Source organism: Callospermophilus lateralis, chromosome 18, assembly GCF_048772815.1.
Source record: "Callospermophilus lateralis isolate mCalLat2 chromosome 18, mCalLat2.hap1, whole genome shotgun sequence".
NCBI lineage: Eukaryota > Metazoa > Chordata > Mammalia > Rodentia > Sciuridae > Callospermophilus > Callospermophilus lateralis.
The window spans coordinates 10,856,905-10,873,907 of NC_135322.1; the positions used below are offsets into that span (position 1 = coordinate 10,856,905).

The 17,003-nt window shown below is 63.5% G+C and overlaps 2 protein-coding genes across 4 annotated transcripts in view; one reads left to right on the top strand and one right to left on the bottom strand.

Moving 5' to 3' along the window:
- Positions 1-1,244: 1,244 nt before the first annotated feature.
- On the top strand, positions 1,245-7,731 carry Nkpd1 (NTPase KAP family P-loop domain containing 1). 2 transcript variants are annotated; one of them, XM_076839469.2, is made up of 4 exons: positions 1,245-1,335; positions 2,301-2,726; positions 4,719-4,850; positions 5,936-7,731. In XM_076839469.2, exons 1-4 carry the CDS (start codon positions 1,245-1,247, stop codon positions 7,729-7,731), a joined length of 2,445 nt encoding a protein of 814 aa, XP_076695584.1. The 2 variants fall into 2 exon arrangements, with proteins under 2 accessions (XP_076695584.1, XP_076695585.1); XM_076839470.1 differs by lacking the exon at positions 2,301-2,726.
- A 3,662-nt stretch (positions 7,732-11,393) lies between these two features.
- The window catches only part of Ppp1r37 (protein phosphatase 1 regulatory subunit 37), a 43,006-nt gene continuing 37,396 nt past the window's right edge, over positions 11,394-17,003 (bottom strand). Inside the window, exons 5-13 of one of the 2 annotated variants that reach the window (XM_076838026.2) lie at positions 16,226-16,345; positions 15,683-15,833; positions 15,390-15,545; positions 14,372-14,484; positions 13,619-13,760; positions 13,368-13,534; positions 12,539-13,265; positions 12,149-12,235; positions 11,394-12,071 (exon numbers count right to left, since the gene is read on the bottom strand). In XM_076838026.2, the coding sequence (XP_076694141.1) occupies positions 12,153-12,235; positions 12,539-13,265; positions 13,368-13,534; positions 13,619-13,760; positions 14,372-14,484; positions 15,390-15,545; positions 15,683-15,833; positions 16,226-16,345 (1,659 nt within the window). In that variant the 3' untranslated portion in view covers positions 11,394-12,071; positions 12,149-12,152. Of the gene's footprint in view, positions 12,072-12,144; positions 12,236-12,538; positions 13,266-13,367; positions 13,535-13,618; positions 13,761-14,371; positions 14,485-15,389; positions 15,546-15,682; positions 15,834-16,225; positions 16,346-17,003 lie in introns of both variants that reach the window. The other variant, XM_076838027.2, reaches the window with a different exon arrangement.

A 17,003-nucleotide genomic window follows, 5' to 3' on the forward strand; every position in this document is an offset into this window, starting at 1 on the left:
CAAGCAGAGTGTGACCAGTCCCAGGATGCCCTGCATGTGGGGCTGTCAAGGCAGGTGTGTACGGAGCAGCACCTGGGAAGTGGGTCAGCCAGTGCCCCTCACGTGGCGCTAGGGCCTTTGCTAAGGGCCCAGCCCTGAACTAGGTGGACTCCTACCTGATTCTTCTCGAGACAGGCACCAGCTGGGCCCACTCAGTAATGAGGAAGACAAGGCTCAGAGGGGTGAAGTCACTTGCCCAAGGTCACACAGCTGGGCCAAGGAGGAGTTGGCAACTGAATTGGATTGTGCCTTCTCCCAGGACAACCCAGTCCCAGCTTCGGCCCCAGCAGGCGCGCCCTGGGGCTGGGAAGACCCTGTGGCTTGGCCGTGTGAGGGCTGTGGTGTCCATCTCCATCCTCCTGGGGGACAGTGTGGGAGTGATGGGGCTCCCAGTCCTAGAGAGTACCAGGATGGGTGGCTGCCAGGAGGGGCGGGGATAGGCAGGCAAACCGGTCTGGCGAGCGGGCAGCTCAGGGCTCCAGTTGGGCCTGCGCAACAGTCGTGGGGCTGGCCTGGCAGCTCAGGCCACGGGCTGGGAGCTGGGGCCACAAGGCCACCTCCAGGTATGTTTGGGGACCCCAGACTAAAGGAGATGGTGGGCAGGACCACACACCTGGCTGCCGACCCTCACCACCCCCACTCCCTGGGTCCCTGGCCTCCCCTGCCACGGCCCCCCATGCGGCATCCCTCCTGCTCTGCCCGGGCGCTTCACGCCTTAAAGCCACACATCCCTCCTGGCCGGCTCTGCCCAGTCTCCCCAAACTGGATCAGCGCAATTTAGCCCCCCATGTTTTCCATGCCCTCATTCAACCCCCAGCTGTACCCAGCTGCGGAATCTGCTGCCCTTAGAGCCTTGGCCGCCCCCCAACTCAAGCCGCATCAGCCTCCCCAGCCCCAGCCTTTGTTCCCTTTGTGGGCAACCCTGCTGCCCCAGCCTGCCTCTGCTCGGCACCCCCGTCCAACCCAGGCGGCCTCCATCCTGCCTGGTGGCCGTGCCCATCCCTCATGCCCCGAGGAGTGCTGCCCCTGCCCGCAGCCCAGGGGCCAGGAACAGGACCAGCCTCACCTGGCCATCACACACAGCCGTCCCGGGGCAGGGCTGGGATGGCAACCTCGGCTCTCCACCACTCAGGTCCCAGGGTGCTAGGCACTGAGCCTGTGGTGTCCCTTCTACCCAGGAGCAGGCCCCAATGTCACGGCCTGCCATGAGCAAACACTACAAGGTCCACTCCACCAAGAGTGGCCAGAGCCCCACTGAGCGCTACTTCTTGGATCCAGAGGTGGGTCACCAAAAAGGTAAGGATTCAGTTGGGGGCGTGGGGGGACTGGCCCTGAGTGGATGGTCAAGCGGAAGGAGAACTCAGGCCCCAGGGGGAGCGCCGCCGGCACCCCGGAGAGGCTCTTTGCTGTGTGTTGGAGATGACGGGGTGCGCTGTGGTGCCCAGGCTGCTCTCCAGCTCCTGGGCTCAAGCGATCCTCCTGCCTCAGCCTCCCTAGGAGCTGGGACTACATGCTTGACCTTGAGCCTGGGTCTGTAGAGGCTTCAGTTTCGTGGGGCCTGGGGGGTACGGCAGGGGTGAGGGGGCCAAGAGTGGGAACCTACACTAGGAGCAGGGGAGACCCTCCTTATATCTCCAGGCTCCAAGGGACAGAGCCAATCTGGGGGCTAGCTGTGGGGAGACGTCGGGAGGGGGAGCCCCAATCTATTGTTCTGCATGGTGGGGACTCAGCATCCAGTGGTGACCGCAAGTGCTCCTGCCAGAATGGGAGGGGACTGTTACCTCCCATCAGAGCTGCTTCAGCCTCTCAGGGCCAGGCAGGCCCCCAGCCTCCCTGGCCAGCACTGCCTGAGCCTGGAACACGGCCCAGCCCCCTTTCCTGGCCCTGGTCTAGCCCCTCTCATTGGCCACCACCAGGCACTCTGGCCTCTCCTGGACCTGCCAGGCCACCCCCAGTGGGGTCCCCCCAGCACTCCCAATGAGCCCTGCCTCGAGGACTCCTTAAGACCCAGGATTTATGGCAGCAGGAATCCGGGGTGCCAGGATGCACAAGCATCCTGTCGTCACCGCGCCAACCCTGACCCCCATGCCCCAGCCTCCTAGCTGGCCCCCCACACCCCTCCTCGAGGTCTCTGGTCTGGGGCCCCTGGCGCTCCCCCCAGGGCTTTCCCTCAAGACCGACCCCATCTGAGCGGGCACCTGGGTCAGGGAGTCACCCCGGGTCAGGGAGTCGGGAGCACCACCCCACTTCCTTCCTTCTAGGATGCTGTCAGCAATGGTGCCAGGACCCAGCGGCCCCTCGAGCCCATGGGCCCGGTCGGCCGTGCCCCCGGTCACACTGGCAGCAGGCCTACCACATCCACCGAGGGGGTGGCAGTGGCCGGCGTCAGGGCCCCCAGCCCCGCCTCCTGCAGCAGCGGCAGCCCCAGCCCCCGCCTCCCGGCCCCCTGCGCCAGCGCCTTTGCCCCGTTCACGGGGCGCAGAAGGGGCTGCCTCCAACCGCCGCTGCCCCCTTGAGACCAGCCGGCGCCCCGCAGCCGCCCTCTGCGCCCGCCGCAGCCCGCGCCTCGGCCAGCAGCGGCCCAACCCTGCCCTCCGCAGCACGCGCCCTCCTGGAGCCCAGCGAGCCCACCGAGACCCGGCCCCTGCCGGCGCCCGCCGCCTGCGGCTCCTTCACCTATGGCTCCGGTGCTCAGCCAGGCCTCCGGCCCCTCCCGTCCCTGCCTCCCTTCTTGCCTGGGCCTCCTGCTCCCTGGCTAGCTCTGGCTGTCCTCCCCCCACATTCTGGCCCTGGCAGAAGGGGCGTCATCTCTGCCCCAGGCCGCAGGTGGCTGCCTCTGCCTGGCCTGTCGGGTGCGCGGTGTCGGTCCTGGTGGGCAGCAAGGCCTCTCCCTCTCCCTCTGCTGACCCCTGGCTCTGCTGTCTCTGCCTGGCGCCCTCTCCGCTGGCCCAGGAGGTCACGGGGGACATGGGGCAGGGGGTAACAGTGACATGGGCAGCTTGTTGGCCAGCTCTGGAGGGGGGTCGTGTGGAGCTGCAGCAAGAGGTAGGGAGTGAGGGGGGCGGAGCGAGCAGGGAGAGGGGGGCGGGACCCAGGTGGTCCCTGCGAGGTATGGAGCAGCCGCAGGCAGCGCAGGGAGAGGGCAAGGGGTGTCTTCATGGAGTCCGTTCTACTGGGGGAGGAGGGAGGCACAGGAAACAAACGAGAAAGTCCAAAATCCTGTCACTGGTGACACCACATGAAAGAGAAACAAAGCGGGGAGAGGAGGGGCGATGGGTCTACAGAGGACACAGGCCACTGAGGCTGGGCCTCATTAAGGAGGCATCTGAGCAGAACTGGTGCAGCAGGGTTGACCAAGGCCGAGGCCCTGGGGTACCTGTTCCAGGGACAGAAGGAGACCAGTGCTTCACTCTGGCTTTCCCCAGTGAGGCAGGAGCTGACTCAGGACCCATCAGGACAATGGGCTGCATGGGAGGGTGGCAGGTGCCTCAGGGCTGCAAGAGTGGGCGGGAGGTGCTGGTGGCCTGGCAGCAGAGGTGGGGACACAGTCACTCTGGTTCAATAGAAGATGAACAAGAACTCAGGTCTAGTTTGGGCCCGACCTTGTCACTGGAGCCTTGGGGCCAGGATGCCCATTTCACACACAGGAAAACAGAGGCTGAGTGAGGTGAGGTCACCCATTGATTAGGGGGAACTGGACCAGGTGTGCCCTGGCCACTGCCACCTCAGCCAACCTTGTTCTGAGGCTTCCTCCTGCCCTCCTGGCTCTGCCATTAGGCAAGGCCCATCTCCTGCAGCCCACCAGGTAGCTCAGGAAATGGGTGGGACACTGCCCACCGGAGCCCCATGTTGGTGCTCCAATTCCAGGTCCAAGAAGTAAGGCTTAAGGGGTTGGGCAGGGTTGTTGTGGTGCCTGGTGGTCAGGATTCTGTGTCCTAAATGACCATTCCAGACAGTGGCATTGGCCAAAAACCTGGCAGGGACCAAGGACCTGGCCAGACCCTTTGGCTTCCACACTCCCTGGCACTCCGAGGAGGAGGGGGGGCTAAGGCTCTCAGGGGCCCCACTTCCACAGTCCTGCTGAGAACGAGGAGCCAGGACCAGAACCCTGCTCGGGCACCTCTTTCCCAAGGCTGATCAGGTGGGATTAGGTGATTTGTGGGCATAGGGGTCCTGGAGAGAGGAGAGGTCAGGGTAAAGGGTAGGCAGGAAGCGGAGAGGAACCTGTAGTCCCCTAGACCCACCCACCCACCCTGGTGCCAGGCTAACAGTGGGCAGAAGCCAACCTGCATCAGGGACTTTGGAGGCTGGAAAGCTGTGTCTTAGCCTCCGAGGACCTCATGTCCTGTAAAGATCCATGGAATCCTCTGAGGGCAGCCATGAGCTGGGTCCAGCAAGCCTGATAACGGAAGCTTAGGACAGCCAGACTCCCACAAGCCTCTGGTCTGGGGCTGAGAGAGTCCAGCTTCTCAGCCTCAGCCTGATGGGTCCAGGGTCAGATCCTCCAAACAGCACATCAGAGACCTCCATTGAAGCAGCTGACTTGGATCACCTGGGGAATCAGGGAGGGGCTGCTCATGCAGGGAGGGGCCAAGGGTGAGGCTTCGAGGATAGCTGGGAGGTGGGAGGGTGGTGCCGGGCCAGCCTCATTGACTCAGTTTCCCCACCTGACCCCCCAGACATCCTGACAGAGGATGACGTCTACTGCAGCTGCCTGGCCAAGACTCTCTGCCACGTGCCCGTCCCCGTGACTGTGGGTTTCTACGCCCCCTTTGGCTGCCGGCTGCACATGATGCTGGACAAGATCACCAGTGAGGACCTGGGCGGGGGGTGGGGCGGGAGTTAAGAAGCAGAGCCTCTGGCCTCTGCCTAGTTCAAGGCTGCCCCAAGGTCCACTCACCTGTGAGATCAGCCTGCCCCGGGTGGCCACCCATAACTCAGCAGTGATCGCTCCCATGCCCATAGCCTCTGCCCTGGTCCCTGCCTACTGTCCTCCCTGGCTTCCTCTCCTGCCCAACAAATCCACTGCTAAAATACAAAGTGGTCCCCCCTGCCCTAGAGAGAAAACCTGGCTCCTCACTGAAGTGGCAGCTTCCTGCCAGCTCTGCTGGTCCCTGTGCCCTGGTGCTCACTCCCAGGCACCCAGCATTGAGGCACAGTGGAAAGCTGGCCAGCTGCTAGAGCCTGCTAGAGCTGACCCCAGTCTGTGTGGCCAGAGGCCTCAGGCCACTCCATCGTGTGCCCAGTGGCAGTTCTAGCGCTGATTATCCAGCACTGCCCCTGCGAGGTCACAGGAGCACAGCAGGGGCCTGGAGTTCCTGCCCTGGGCCAGGTGAGGTGGGAGGAGCTCGCTCCCTGCCTCGGACAGAATCTGCCCTGGACTCATCTGCTCTTCAGGTTTCCCAGGGGACACAGTGGTGACCAAGATAACCAGGGCCTTGCCCTCACAGTCCAGCAGGGGACAGAGATAACCCTGACCCAGCCTGGGGTCAGAAGCTCCCTGGAGGAGCCAGGGCTGAGGCCCCTGGGAGGAGGAACAGGACAGTGAAGGGAGACTCACACCGTCCCTACTGCTTCCCATTCTCTTCCCCAGGGCGTCAGTCAGTCGTTCCTTCTGTCCCTGGGCAGCCCTTTTAGAGCCTTTTCAGGACCCCCAGAATGGCCGCCCACCTCTTGCCGGGTCCTGGCTCTCCTCACTTCCTCCCATCCACTCTCCTGAAGGCTTTGCTTCTGCCCTTGGCCGCCTTTAGTGCAAGCCCGGTCCAGGCCTCTGCATGACACTCAGTTCTTCAGTCCAAGTCCTGCCCCCGATCCCCGGGTCCCCCGGTGCAGCCCCCTCCCCAGCCTGCCCTGCCCCCGTCGCCGCTCTGCCACTTACTGGCCTCCCGCTTCGCAGTGCTGATGCAGCAGGAGGCGGCGCAGCGCGAGGCCGAGGAGCTGGAGCGCGTGCAGTGGCGGCCGCGGCCGGTGCGCGGCTGGGGCTTCCCGCGGCTGCTGTGGTACCTGGTGTTCCTGCAGCCCATCATCACCGAGCTGCACCTGCGGCGCAAGAACGTGCAGTTCCTCTTCATCCGCTTCAGCGCCTGGCAGTACGCCGGCACGGACAAGCTGTGGGCCGGTCTGGTGACCACGCTGTGCGAGGGCATCCGCCACCACTACGGCGCGCTGCCCTTCAGCGTGTACTCGGTGCTGGGCAACAAGCCGGCCACGACGTCGGGCTGCTGCCACCGCGAGTGGCACTGCCGGCGCCGCGTGTTCCTGGCGCTGCTGGCGCTGCTGGCGGCGCTCTGCCTGGGCGTGGGCCTGCTCTACCTGTCCCTGGGCGGCCACGCGCTGGGCCACGGCAGCGCGAGCGGCAGCGTGCTCAAGGTGTTCGGCGGCGCGGCCACCACGCTGTCGGGCTCGGGGCTGCTCATGGCCGTGTACTCGGTGGGCAAGCACATGTTCGTGAGCCAACGCAAGAAGATTGAGCGGCTGGTGTCGCGGGAGAAGTTCGGCAGCCAGCTGGGCTTCATGTGCGAGGTGAAGAAGGAGGTGGAGCTGCTTACCGACTTCCTGTGCTTCCTCGAGATCTACCAGCGGCGCCGGCTGCGCGTCGTGCTCGAGGTCACCGGGCTGGACACGTGCTACCCCGAGCGCGTGGTGGGCGTGCTCAACGCCATCAACACGCTGCTGTCTGACAGCCACGCGCCCTTCATCTTTATCCTGGTCGTGGACCCCAGCATCCTGGCCGCGTGCCTCGAGAGCGCGGGCAACATGAAGGGCACGGCCGACAACGGCTACCTCTTCCTCAACCGCACAGTCACGCTGCCCTTCTCGGTGCCCATCATGGGCCGCCGCACCAAGCTGCAGTTCTTGCACGATGCGGTGCAGAGCCGCGACGACCTGCTCTATCGCGAGATCACGCGCAAGCTGCGGCCGCCCGCCGGCGAGGGCAGCGAGGGCGTGCAGCTTCTGGCAGTGGAGACACAGGCGGGCGCCGAGCGCGAGCAGGGCCGCATCGACGCCGAGGCGGCACGCCGCATCCAGGAGGCGCTCTTCTGCCTGCACGACGAGCGCGACTGCCTGTACGAATACGTGCCCGACAACGTGGTGTCCATGCGGCGCATCGTCAACACCGTGCCCATCACCGTGCGGCTGCTGCAGCAGCAGCAGCAGCAGGCAGAGTGCGGGGGACCCACGCCGCGCCAGGCCGTGGCGTGGGTGGTGCTTGCCAACCAGTGGCCCTGCCGCCTCAGCTGGGTGCTGCAGTGCCTGGAGGACCGGCAGCAGGCCGGGGGAGCGCCCGAGGGTCGCGCGCGCCTCTGGGACGTGTTTTGCGACAACAGCCGTGAGCTGCACACCATGACCAAGGCGTTGCAGAACGTGCTCGACCTGGACGGCGACCCCGAGCTCTTTCAGCGCTTCCTGGGCGCAGACTTCCCCTTCACGGTGGCCGAGGCGCAGTGCCTGCTGCGCTGCACCGTCAACCTGGACCACTCCATCCGCCGCCGCATGGGCCTCATCCGGGCCGTCAGCGCACTCAAGCCGCCCACCCCACCCAAGTCCCCTGCTAGGGATGCCCCCCACGCCATCAACGGAGCCAACAGCGCCTCGGGGTCGTCTCCAGCAGGGCGGGATTCAGGGAACGCCAGTGAAGCCCACCAACCCCGGGAAAGAGCCCACGGGGGCAAGCCAAGGCTGGTGGCCTGACTGCCCTCCACTCCAGGGGGATCTAGCCCCCGTGGACCATGAATGACTCACTCCAGGGGCCACAGAAGGCAGCAGCTCCTCCCTCAGCCCTGATGAGGGCCTGTGGGGAAGGTCGGGGCCCAAGAGGCCTCAGTGGCCACATCCCCCAAGCGTCTCTGGGAGCCAGAGTGGGTAGTGGGCAGTAGCCTCCAGGAGGAGCAGCATGCCAGTGTGCGTCTGAGGGCGCACAGAAGGACCAGTGAAAAACTCAGGGTTCAAGTGCAATAAATGAAGATATAGAGAGCCTGGGTTGAGCTTCACATCCTGGACTTCCTTGCTCAGCAAGCACTAGGGGCCAGGCCTGGCCTGCCCAGCCCATTTCCTCCTCTGAGCTATCCTGGCAACAGAAGGTGGCATCCCGGGTGGCAGGAGGGCTTGCGGGGGCGGTGGGTGAGGCTGCAGAGGTGGGGGAAATGAAGGACAGACATGCCGCTTGACTCAAGCAATGCAAGGCACCCAGGCCTCAGGGGATCCCAGGTCCCTGTCCCCATGCCCTAGCCTGCCCTCTGTGGGCAGGGCAGGAACTGGCATTTCCAAGGGTGGTGCCCCTAGTGACCTCAGCAGGCTGCTCCACCCCCAGCATAATGGGCTAATTGGACTCAGGCAGCTGAGTGGGCTACAGAGCTGCCCCAGCTGAGTAACTGTCCAGGAGGTGCCTGTTGTATGGGTCACCCCAGGGCCACCACCAGCTGGTCATTGACACAGAAGCCACCTTGTTAGCCCCTTGGATGAGAACAAGGAAACCAGGATCAGTGACATTTGGTGTATCTGGAGTGTGAGCTAGACTGCCATTGCCACCAACCGCCCCTCCCAGCAGTGGGACAGAGACCTAGGACAGTGGTGTCCTTCTCTGGGCAGTTCCCAATTCCTGCATCAAATATTCAGCCACACACGAAGGCCTGTGGGGGGCCTGGCCCAGTTGGGGAGAGGGGCAAAGGGGACTGGCACTGAATAAGCTAGGGATCAGAGGTTGAGGGCATGGCTTTATGCCAAAGCCCTGCCCGAGGGCTGAGGACAGTTTCCCAGGAAGGGCTCGGTGAAGGTGCCTATCCTCTGGCCACCGGGCCTGGGTTGCGGGGAGGGTGCTGGCCTCACATGCCTTGGCTCCCTCTCCTAACCACAGCCACTGCCACAGGGGTCGGCGCGGGTCAGAGCCCCGTGACCGCCAGAGACGTGGTCCCAGCCCAGGTGTGGCTAAGCTGGAGTGAGGACAGTAGGGGAGAGCCTGTCGAAGGACAAAGTCACCTGGGAAGACAGGACCTCGTGACCCCCTCAGGTTGTCCCTCCCACCTCGTTTCCCACGGCTGAGCAGGAGGCTATAGGAAGCGGGTCCCAGGCTGGGGGGCTGTGAGAACCAGGACCCAGCCCGTCAGAAGCTGTAGTCAGAATCATGGGCACCCAGCAGTGGCCAGACTGTTCATTTATCTTAAGACCTTGGCCAGGAGTGCCACAACAGGATGTCAAGAGTGGCGTGTGGCGGTGATGGCTCTGCCACCAAGATTCACACTGCCCTCTAGTGTGTGGAACTTTCGTGGGCACCGGCACCAGGCAAGGCCAAGGGGCTGTCACCACAGTAAGGGTGCACAAGCGACACAGGTGCCTGTCCTGCCGCAGCAGAGGGTGAAGTGGGTAAGCCATCTGCCCCAAGGCAGGGATGCCTGAAGCCCCAGGGGACAACAGAGCTCGCAAGTGCATGAGAGGGCCACATCCACAAGTCACTTGGTGAACAGTGGCCTGGTTCTAAACCCTCAAACTCGACAGTAAATCAAAGGTCACAGCCATCAAGGTCCTAAGATTTGGTCTTTAAGATAGGGCTGGGGTTGTGGCTCAGTGGTGGAGTCCCTGCCTGGCATGTGTGAGGCACCGAGTTTGACTCTCAGCACCGCATACAAATAAATAAAATAAAGGTCCATTGACCACTAAAAAACAAAACTTTGGTGTAGGGATAGAAGACTCCCTCGACAGGCCCCTGGGGCATCCTGTAGGTGGCTGAGGGCAAGGGGAGAAAGCACTTGGCCAAGGGAATCCCCTCTGCCTCCAGTCCAGGATTCGGGATTCCTGAAAATCAAGAGCCCTGTAAAACTGGGGACATTCACTTCCGGTGGCTGCTATAACAAAGTCCCATGGACATTATCGTCTCACAGGTACAGAGGCTAAGATCAAGAAGGAATTCTCCCGCGCCTCCTCCATGGCTCGTAGGAATCTGTCCACATGCTGTCCTCCCTGTTGGCCTGTTTGTGTCCAAATTCTTTTATTACTTTTCTGGTTCAGGGGACTGAACCCAGGTCACTCTACCAGTGACTACATTCCCAGCCATTCTTATTTTTTGAGTGAGGGTCTTGCTAAATCGCCCAGGCTGGCCTCAAATCTGCAACCCTCCTGGCTTGGCCTCCCCTCCCCAGGATCACAGGCGAGCACCTCCAGGCTTTTGTTCTTAAGCAGCCTTGGGGGTGGAGCAGCACTCAGGTAAGACATAGACAGGTGCTCTACTACTGAGCCACATCCAGCCCCGATTCCCCCTTTAAAAGGACGGCAGTCACACTGGTTTAGGGCCGCCCTAGTGAGCTTATCTGAAACATGATTACCGGGGTAAGGTCTATTTCCAGATAAGGTCACATCCTCCTCACCTCAAGCAAAGTTATTGCAAGGAAGGGCAGGGACAAGGCTAAGAAGAGGATCCTAGCCCCTCACAGGTGGCACAGGGGCAGATGAGCCGCACCCGTCTGGCCTACAGATGGAGGCAGAGGCCTAAGGGGAGGGCCATGGCCCTGAGAGGTGGGGATTCTCGGGCACTAGGTGGACTGGGGGACACTGGACCAGCCAGGCAAGACCTGCTTCTCAGCATCTGGGGACAAACCCCTCAATCTCTGGGCTCACCCAGAAGGTGCTGAAGCCAGGGCGTCCTGGAGGGGCCCTTCTTTCTCTCCCCACCCGCCAAACGGCCACAACAGAAAGGATGACAAGGTTCAGAACTCAGGAGCGGAGACAGGCTGGCTGTGCCAGTGTCCCCCAGCTGTTGAGGCATAGATGAGAGAAACAAACTGGTGGCAGCTGTTGTGTATGGTTTCCCTGAGCCCAAATGGGAGCCCCGCAAATTGTCCTAGGGAGCAGGGAGGACACTCAAGCAATAAGCACAAACCCACAGTGGTTTGAAGGAGAAAGATGCTGTTCTTAGACACCCAGGAGCCAGAGTGCGGAGGACTCCCAGGCTATGCAGGAGCAGGACCCCACACTCTGCGGGGGAGGGGACAGGGTGGGTGTGGCCAAGGCCCTTCCCCTGCAGGAGACAGGAGCAGGCTCTCTGAGCCACAGGTGACCAGGCAGAGGCTTCTGCACCCAAGCCCCTTAGGCAGCACCCTGACTAGACCTAGAGCTGGTGGCTACTTGGGGCTTGTTCCCCCAAAGGAAAGGTGCACACCACCTAGCTGGACAGGGCAGGCTGCGCTGTGCCCCCCGTGGAACACATAGTAAGGGGTGGGTGGAGTGGGAAGGCATGCTGTGGCCTGTCAGCCCCCTGGTTTTCCTCAGTGGGGACCCCTGGCACCTGACCCAGCAGCTGCTCCGTAACCAGGAACCCTGCTCACGCCAGCAGGGGGCGCACAGTCAAGCCAGACGGAGGGGCGAACGGTGAACCCAGTCCCAGTTTATTAGAAAAGGTGTGAACAGAGCTGCACCAACAGGAGGGGCCTTCCCAGCCCCACCCGCCTTGCCCGCACCCGCCACCCGCCCACGCTTGTAGTGCCTCCCAGGGCGCAGTCTCAAGTGGCTTGGGCAGCAGGTCCCCAGAACCCGTGCTGCCGCTGCCCCAGCTCCCTGATAGATTTATTGCACTTAAGAAAAAGAAAGCTCTGACCCTCTGCACCCAGCCCCACCCGCACCCCACCTGGGGCTTCTAGGAATTTCCACCACCATCACCTTGGCTCACCGCCCCTCCTGTGCCACCGCTTGGTCCTGTTCTGGACCAACGGGGGCCATCCCACCACCACCCTGAACTCCTGCCCTTAAGAGGGCAGGCCTGGCCAAGTGGACACTCCTGAGTGGCCTTGTGGCCTGATGTCCCTGGAGACCTCCTCCTCCTCTTCCCATCCACCCCAGCCCCGAGTCTCTGAGTGGCAGACATATAAATAGAAGTGCTGAAGTCAGGTGGGAGCCACCTCCGCAGCTCCTGCACCACTGGTAGTGTTGCCGGGGCGGGGCCTCGGGTGCCCACCCAGCGTCCTGGTCTCGGGAAGGCCGGGTGGGGTGGGCAGGCTCTCACGGCTCTGGTCTCGGCTCATCGAAGACCCAACGGGAAAAAGGAACTGGGGGAGCAGAGACGGGGCAGTCAGGGCAGGGCTCCGTCGCCCTCCCCAGCTCCCGGAGGTCCTCGCCCACCTACAGTGTCACAGTGTCTCCTGTGTGGCCTCCTGACTGGCCTCCAGAAGCATCTCCTCCAGCTTCTTCTCGTCCTGGGGGCGGCGCAGCTCTGTGGGTGGCAGCGTGTCAGGTGGGCGTGGGGGGCACACTCGCCTGGCCCGGCCCTGCCTGGCCAGACCCAGGGCCGGCAGGTGAACCGAAGGCCATAGACCTCACATGCTCCCACCCTGGGAAGAGCTCCCAGGACCCCAGGAATACAGGACAAGAGCCACGGACCAAACAAAACCCATGCATCCTGCCCTGGCTGGGCCATTTTGAAGAAGGGGACATAGGCCCACCAAGGCAGTGCTGGCCTGGGGTCACGCTCGGTACCCTGGGGCCCCTGGTCACCCTGCCCCTGAGCCCCTCTCACCATGTTCCAGGCTGCAGCTGCCCCCCTTGGCCTCGGGCCCCGGGGGTGGCTCTGGGGGCAGTGCGAGGGCAAACTCAGGCTTCAGGCCGTTGGGCAGTGGTGGCCCTGACTGAGGCAGCTCCAGCTGGGGCTGAGGCTCAGATGACCTTGGGTCGTGGGTGCCAGTGGCCTCAGCTGGTGGTAGGGTCGGTGAGGCAGGTGGGGAAGGTGGAGGTGAGGAGGGCAGGGAGACCAAGGTTGGGGGAGCAGGAGGCTCTGCCCTTTCCGGTGGACTCTCCACCCGGGTCACCACAAACACCTTGTGACCCCGGCCTGGGCTGGTCACAGAAATACGTTGCTCAGTGGGGGAGGAGGGGCTGCTTGGGGGGCTCCTGTCCCCAGGGCCCAAGGAGTCCGTGGGGGGCACCAGAGCAGGGCAGGGGGCCGAGGGCCTCTGGCCACTGCTGGCCTCCTCCCTCTGCCTGTCCTCCTCCTCCCCGTCAGAAGCGGAGTCTGAGTCTGAGTCTGGGCTGGGTCCAGTGCTTGGGGCCCCATTCTGTGCCCCGGCAGCAGGCGTGTCTCCGGGCTCCTCAAGGGGCTGGGGCCCGGTGACAGTGATCTCAGGCATGGAGGCTGACGGCTGCAGCTGCTGCTCCTTCTCCTGCTCTCGTGCCAGCTCGAAGTTGCGCCCGCAGCCGCTCTGGATCTCGGCCAGCAGCGCCTTCTGCGTCTCCATGAAGCTCTTCACCTGTGGCGTGGGGCCTGGCTAGGGCTCGGCTCTAGGCTGCCAGCTGCCCACGCCCACAGTGGCCTCCCCGTCCCCACGGGAAGCAGGTGGAGCCCCACTCACCGCTTCCTTCTTGGGCTCTCGGTCAAGGTCCAGGCGCAGCAGTGAGTGGTTCACCTTGAGGGCCAACGACAGTGCCATGAGCCCGCCCGTCTTGATCTCGTTCTCCCGCAGGTCCAGTCTCAGGAGGCGGGGGCTCTCGGCGATGAACTCTGCTACCGCCACCGCGCCTGCGGGGGGACCGCAGGGCTGGCCGTGGGCCCCACGCCCGCTGGCCGCCCTGCCGAGCCCACTGGCCCCGCCCCGCACCCTACCCTCGCAGGTGAGCTTGGTGGAGGCCAGGCCGAGGCGCAGCACGCTGCGGTTGCCGATGAGCCCGTTTTTGAGGTTGCGCACACCCTCGTTGCCGATGGGGTTGTGGCCCAGGTTCAGCGTCTCCAGGCTCTGTGTGTGTGGCTGCGGGAGGGCAGGGGTGGTGAGCCGAGGCCCAGACGACAGGTCATTAAAGATGCCAGAGAAAGACCGGAGCCCAGGAGCACAGGGCCAAGCACTGGCGCCCTGACCTGCTCACTCTTGGAGCAGCTGAGCCCCTGTGCACGCAGAATCTCCCTCAGCGCCATGGCCGTCCATTCTAACACTCCTGGCATCCCACTGGTCCCCACACCCCTCAACAGCCTGGCCCGCTCCATGGTGAGGCTGAGGCTGGACTGGCCCTCGAGTGTCCTTAGGTCTGAGGACAGCCTTCTTGGGGGGCGGGGGGAGCTGACCCCAGTACTGGGCAGCCAGTGCTTGCCCTCAGAACCCTAGTGCCCACTCGGCTGGCCATGCATGGTACGTAACTCAAGACGGAAACCTCCCTGAAGGCTTCCAAAAATACAACGCTTAAGCAAAACGTCTGCAGGGTGTGCAAAGCACACCCCCCAGCCCGTCATACCGGGTGAAGAGGGCAACTGAGGAGAGTGGCACAGGGCCCGCAGGCTGCTGGCAAAACAGGGCCCACGCAGCCAGGCTGGGAGACAACAGTGGCAGCGACCAAGATACCCCTCCAGTTTCCCGGGCCCACTCACCAGCGTCATGCCCAAGAAGGCCATGCCTGTGTGCGTGAGCTGGTTGTTCCACAGCACCAGGGTCACCAGGCCCTTCCTCTGCTCCTTGAGGCCCTCGCAGATGTAGGCCAGACCTGGGGGAGGCTTGAGTCAGAACCCTGTCTGTGGCCCCTGCACATTCCAGGGACACGTGTGTGGGACCCTCTGCTTGGATCCTGCCTGCCCGGCCCCACAGGCTCTGGCCTTGTGGCCTCCCTTGGCCCGGCAGTCAGCTCCTCCATCCATGTCCCCCACCAGCTGCTTCTGGTCTTTGCTCAAATGAGAACATCCCCAGCTTAGGAGCCAGTCACGAACTGCAGCCTGGGCACTTGGCTCACGTGCCTCCTCTCTGCCTTGTCCCCAGCTCTGAGCTGAAAGCCAGAACAGCAGGAGCACTGCTGGGGTGTGGCCTGCCATGCAGTGCGGACACTGGCCTCTGGTCCCCCACTGCCCACCATCCCTCTTGACAAGCGCCTGGGGACTCTGCTCCATGGTGCCATGTGGCAGTCCCTCCTCCTCCAGGGCCCCTCTGCTCACGGTACCTCTTCCTCTCCTCCCAGCTGTTGGCAGAGGGGAGCCAAGGTCATCAATACCACACGCCTTCACCCCAGGGAGCGCACTGTGGTCCCCAAACCCCTCTTCCCACTGCGGGCCACTGCACTGGCAAGTCCCTCTGCCCCTTTCTCAAGGTTGCAGAAGAGGCCAGCTCAGCTCGGCGTACAGTGTCCCGATCACTGCCCAGAAGCCCCCCGCTGTGGCGGGTCCTCCTCGTGCCATCTCTCAGCCTCCCTCATGCCCTCTGCAGATCACTGCTTCAGCGACTCACCCCACGCCTCACCATGCCCCCAGGTGCACGCTGAGCTGTCCTGCCCTCCAGATGCCCTCTGCACTCCACGCTGGGTCAGACACCCTCTCTGGGCTCCCTCAGTCACATCCATGCCCCCAGCACCATCGAGCCCAGGGTGGGGTATAGAACAGGTGCTGGGTGACCCCCACACACCTGAGTCCAGCACGTGGTTGTTGCGGAGGTCCAAGATCTGCAGGGAGCAGTTGAACTTGAGCAGGTTGCCCAGCTGTGCCGAGTCCTGCAGGCCATTGAGCTTGTTGTCCGCCAGGTACAGCTCCCGCAGGTTCACGTTCATCTTCAGGGCTGTGGCTGGGGGAGCAGGTGTGGGATAGGTGACCGGCCAGGCCACCTCCTGGGGGGGGAGGCCTGCCCAAGAGACCCCACTAACAGTTCCCACTCAGCAGCAGGCTGAGGTCCCCACTTGTCCTCCTGGGGCCTAGGCTCACCGAGCAGCATGAGGGGCCGCCCTGAAAGGCTGGCATTCTCCAGGTGCAGCACTGCGAGGCTGCTGCGGATGCGCAGGGCACGGGCCACGAAGGGCGCCGAGTGGTCCAGCAGGGGTGTGCTGCGGGCGTCCAGGTACTGCAGGCAGCTCGTCTGGGGGGTGGGGCAGGGTCAGGCCTCCCCCATCTCAGTGAGAGGCAAGGCACAGCTGCCATTTGGTTGTTGCACAGCTGGCGGGGGAAAGCTCAGCCTGGGGTCCTGTGGGCACACTCCCAGATCCCTGTGTGGAGCCTCCTGGACAGCCCCGTGCCCTCCCTCTCTGGGCCCAGCTTCCCACACATGACTGAACTGGGGTTGGTGACCAGTCACAGCTCAGGGATTAGATCAGGAAGGAGTGAAGATGGTGGGAGAGGGGGAGGAGGGTGCCTCTGGGCACAGTTTCCTACTGGCCTAGGCCCTAAGGGCTCACAGACTCAGGGCCAGAGGGACTGCCCTCTGTGTCTGCATGTCCTCCACTCTGAAGTGGCTGGGCAGGAGGCACCCACCTTACGCATCATGTGGGCGGCAGCCTGCCAGCCCCGGGTGCCGATGTGCTTGTTGAAGGAGATGTTGAGGTGGGTCGCCGACTCGTAGTACTCGATCATGTCGAAGAGGGCAGAGGCACCCTGCAGGCAGAGACGGGGCCTTGGCTTCAGGGAGAGGTGGTCCCGGGGAGGCAAGTGAGCCTTACCACAGGATCTGTCAGCGACAGGAGAGGTTCTAGGCAGGGATGAGCCTCCGGTGAGACGGACAGACATGGTGTCCACCCAGGGCACCCACTTCTGAGGCGGCCGCGTGCAGAGCAGGCTGCAGGCCACCCCTTCTCTTTTCTGCTGGAGTCAGCCTGTTTTCTGCCACTGAGAATCCTGACTCATGTGCTGTGTGACCAGGACAGGCCTTGGCCTTGGCTCTGCAGCTTGCCTCCCCACAGTATCCCTCCGCAGGGTCCCTGTGTCCCTCAGCTCCTCGGTCTGGGGACTTCCTAGTCTGGCCCTTCTGGGAAGAAGTTTTCCAAATGATCCCAGCCCTGCACACTGCGACCTCAGGACAAACTTCTCAAAAGGTGCCAGAGGTCATGGAGCTGCTCTCGCCAGCTCTGCAAGCTTCCCATCATGCCCCTGCCCCCTGAGTCACACTGATGTCTCCTTCTTGTTCTTCAAGAGGCCCTGCTCCTGCCCCAGCTCTGGCCTTGGTCTAGTGTGCCATCTCATGCTGGGTCTGCGCAGAGACCTCAAAGGGGCCTGGGAACCGAGGGAGCTGTGGGTGTGGGGGGGGGCGGTGGGG

Coding starts and splice junctions, on each gene's coding strand:
- Nkpd1 (XM_076839469.2), top strand. CDS start 1,245: ATGAGCAAACACTACAAGGTCCACTCCACCAAGAGTGGCCAGAGCCCC. Junction 1,336..2,300: donor AGAGGTGGGTCACCAAAAAG/GTAAGGATTCAG, acceptor CCTTCCTTCTAG/GATGCTGTCAGCAATGGTGC. Junction 2,727..4,718: donor CTCCTTCACCTATGGCTCCG/GTGCTCAGCCAG, acceptor CTGACCCCCCAG/ACATCCTGACAGAGGATGAC.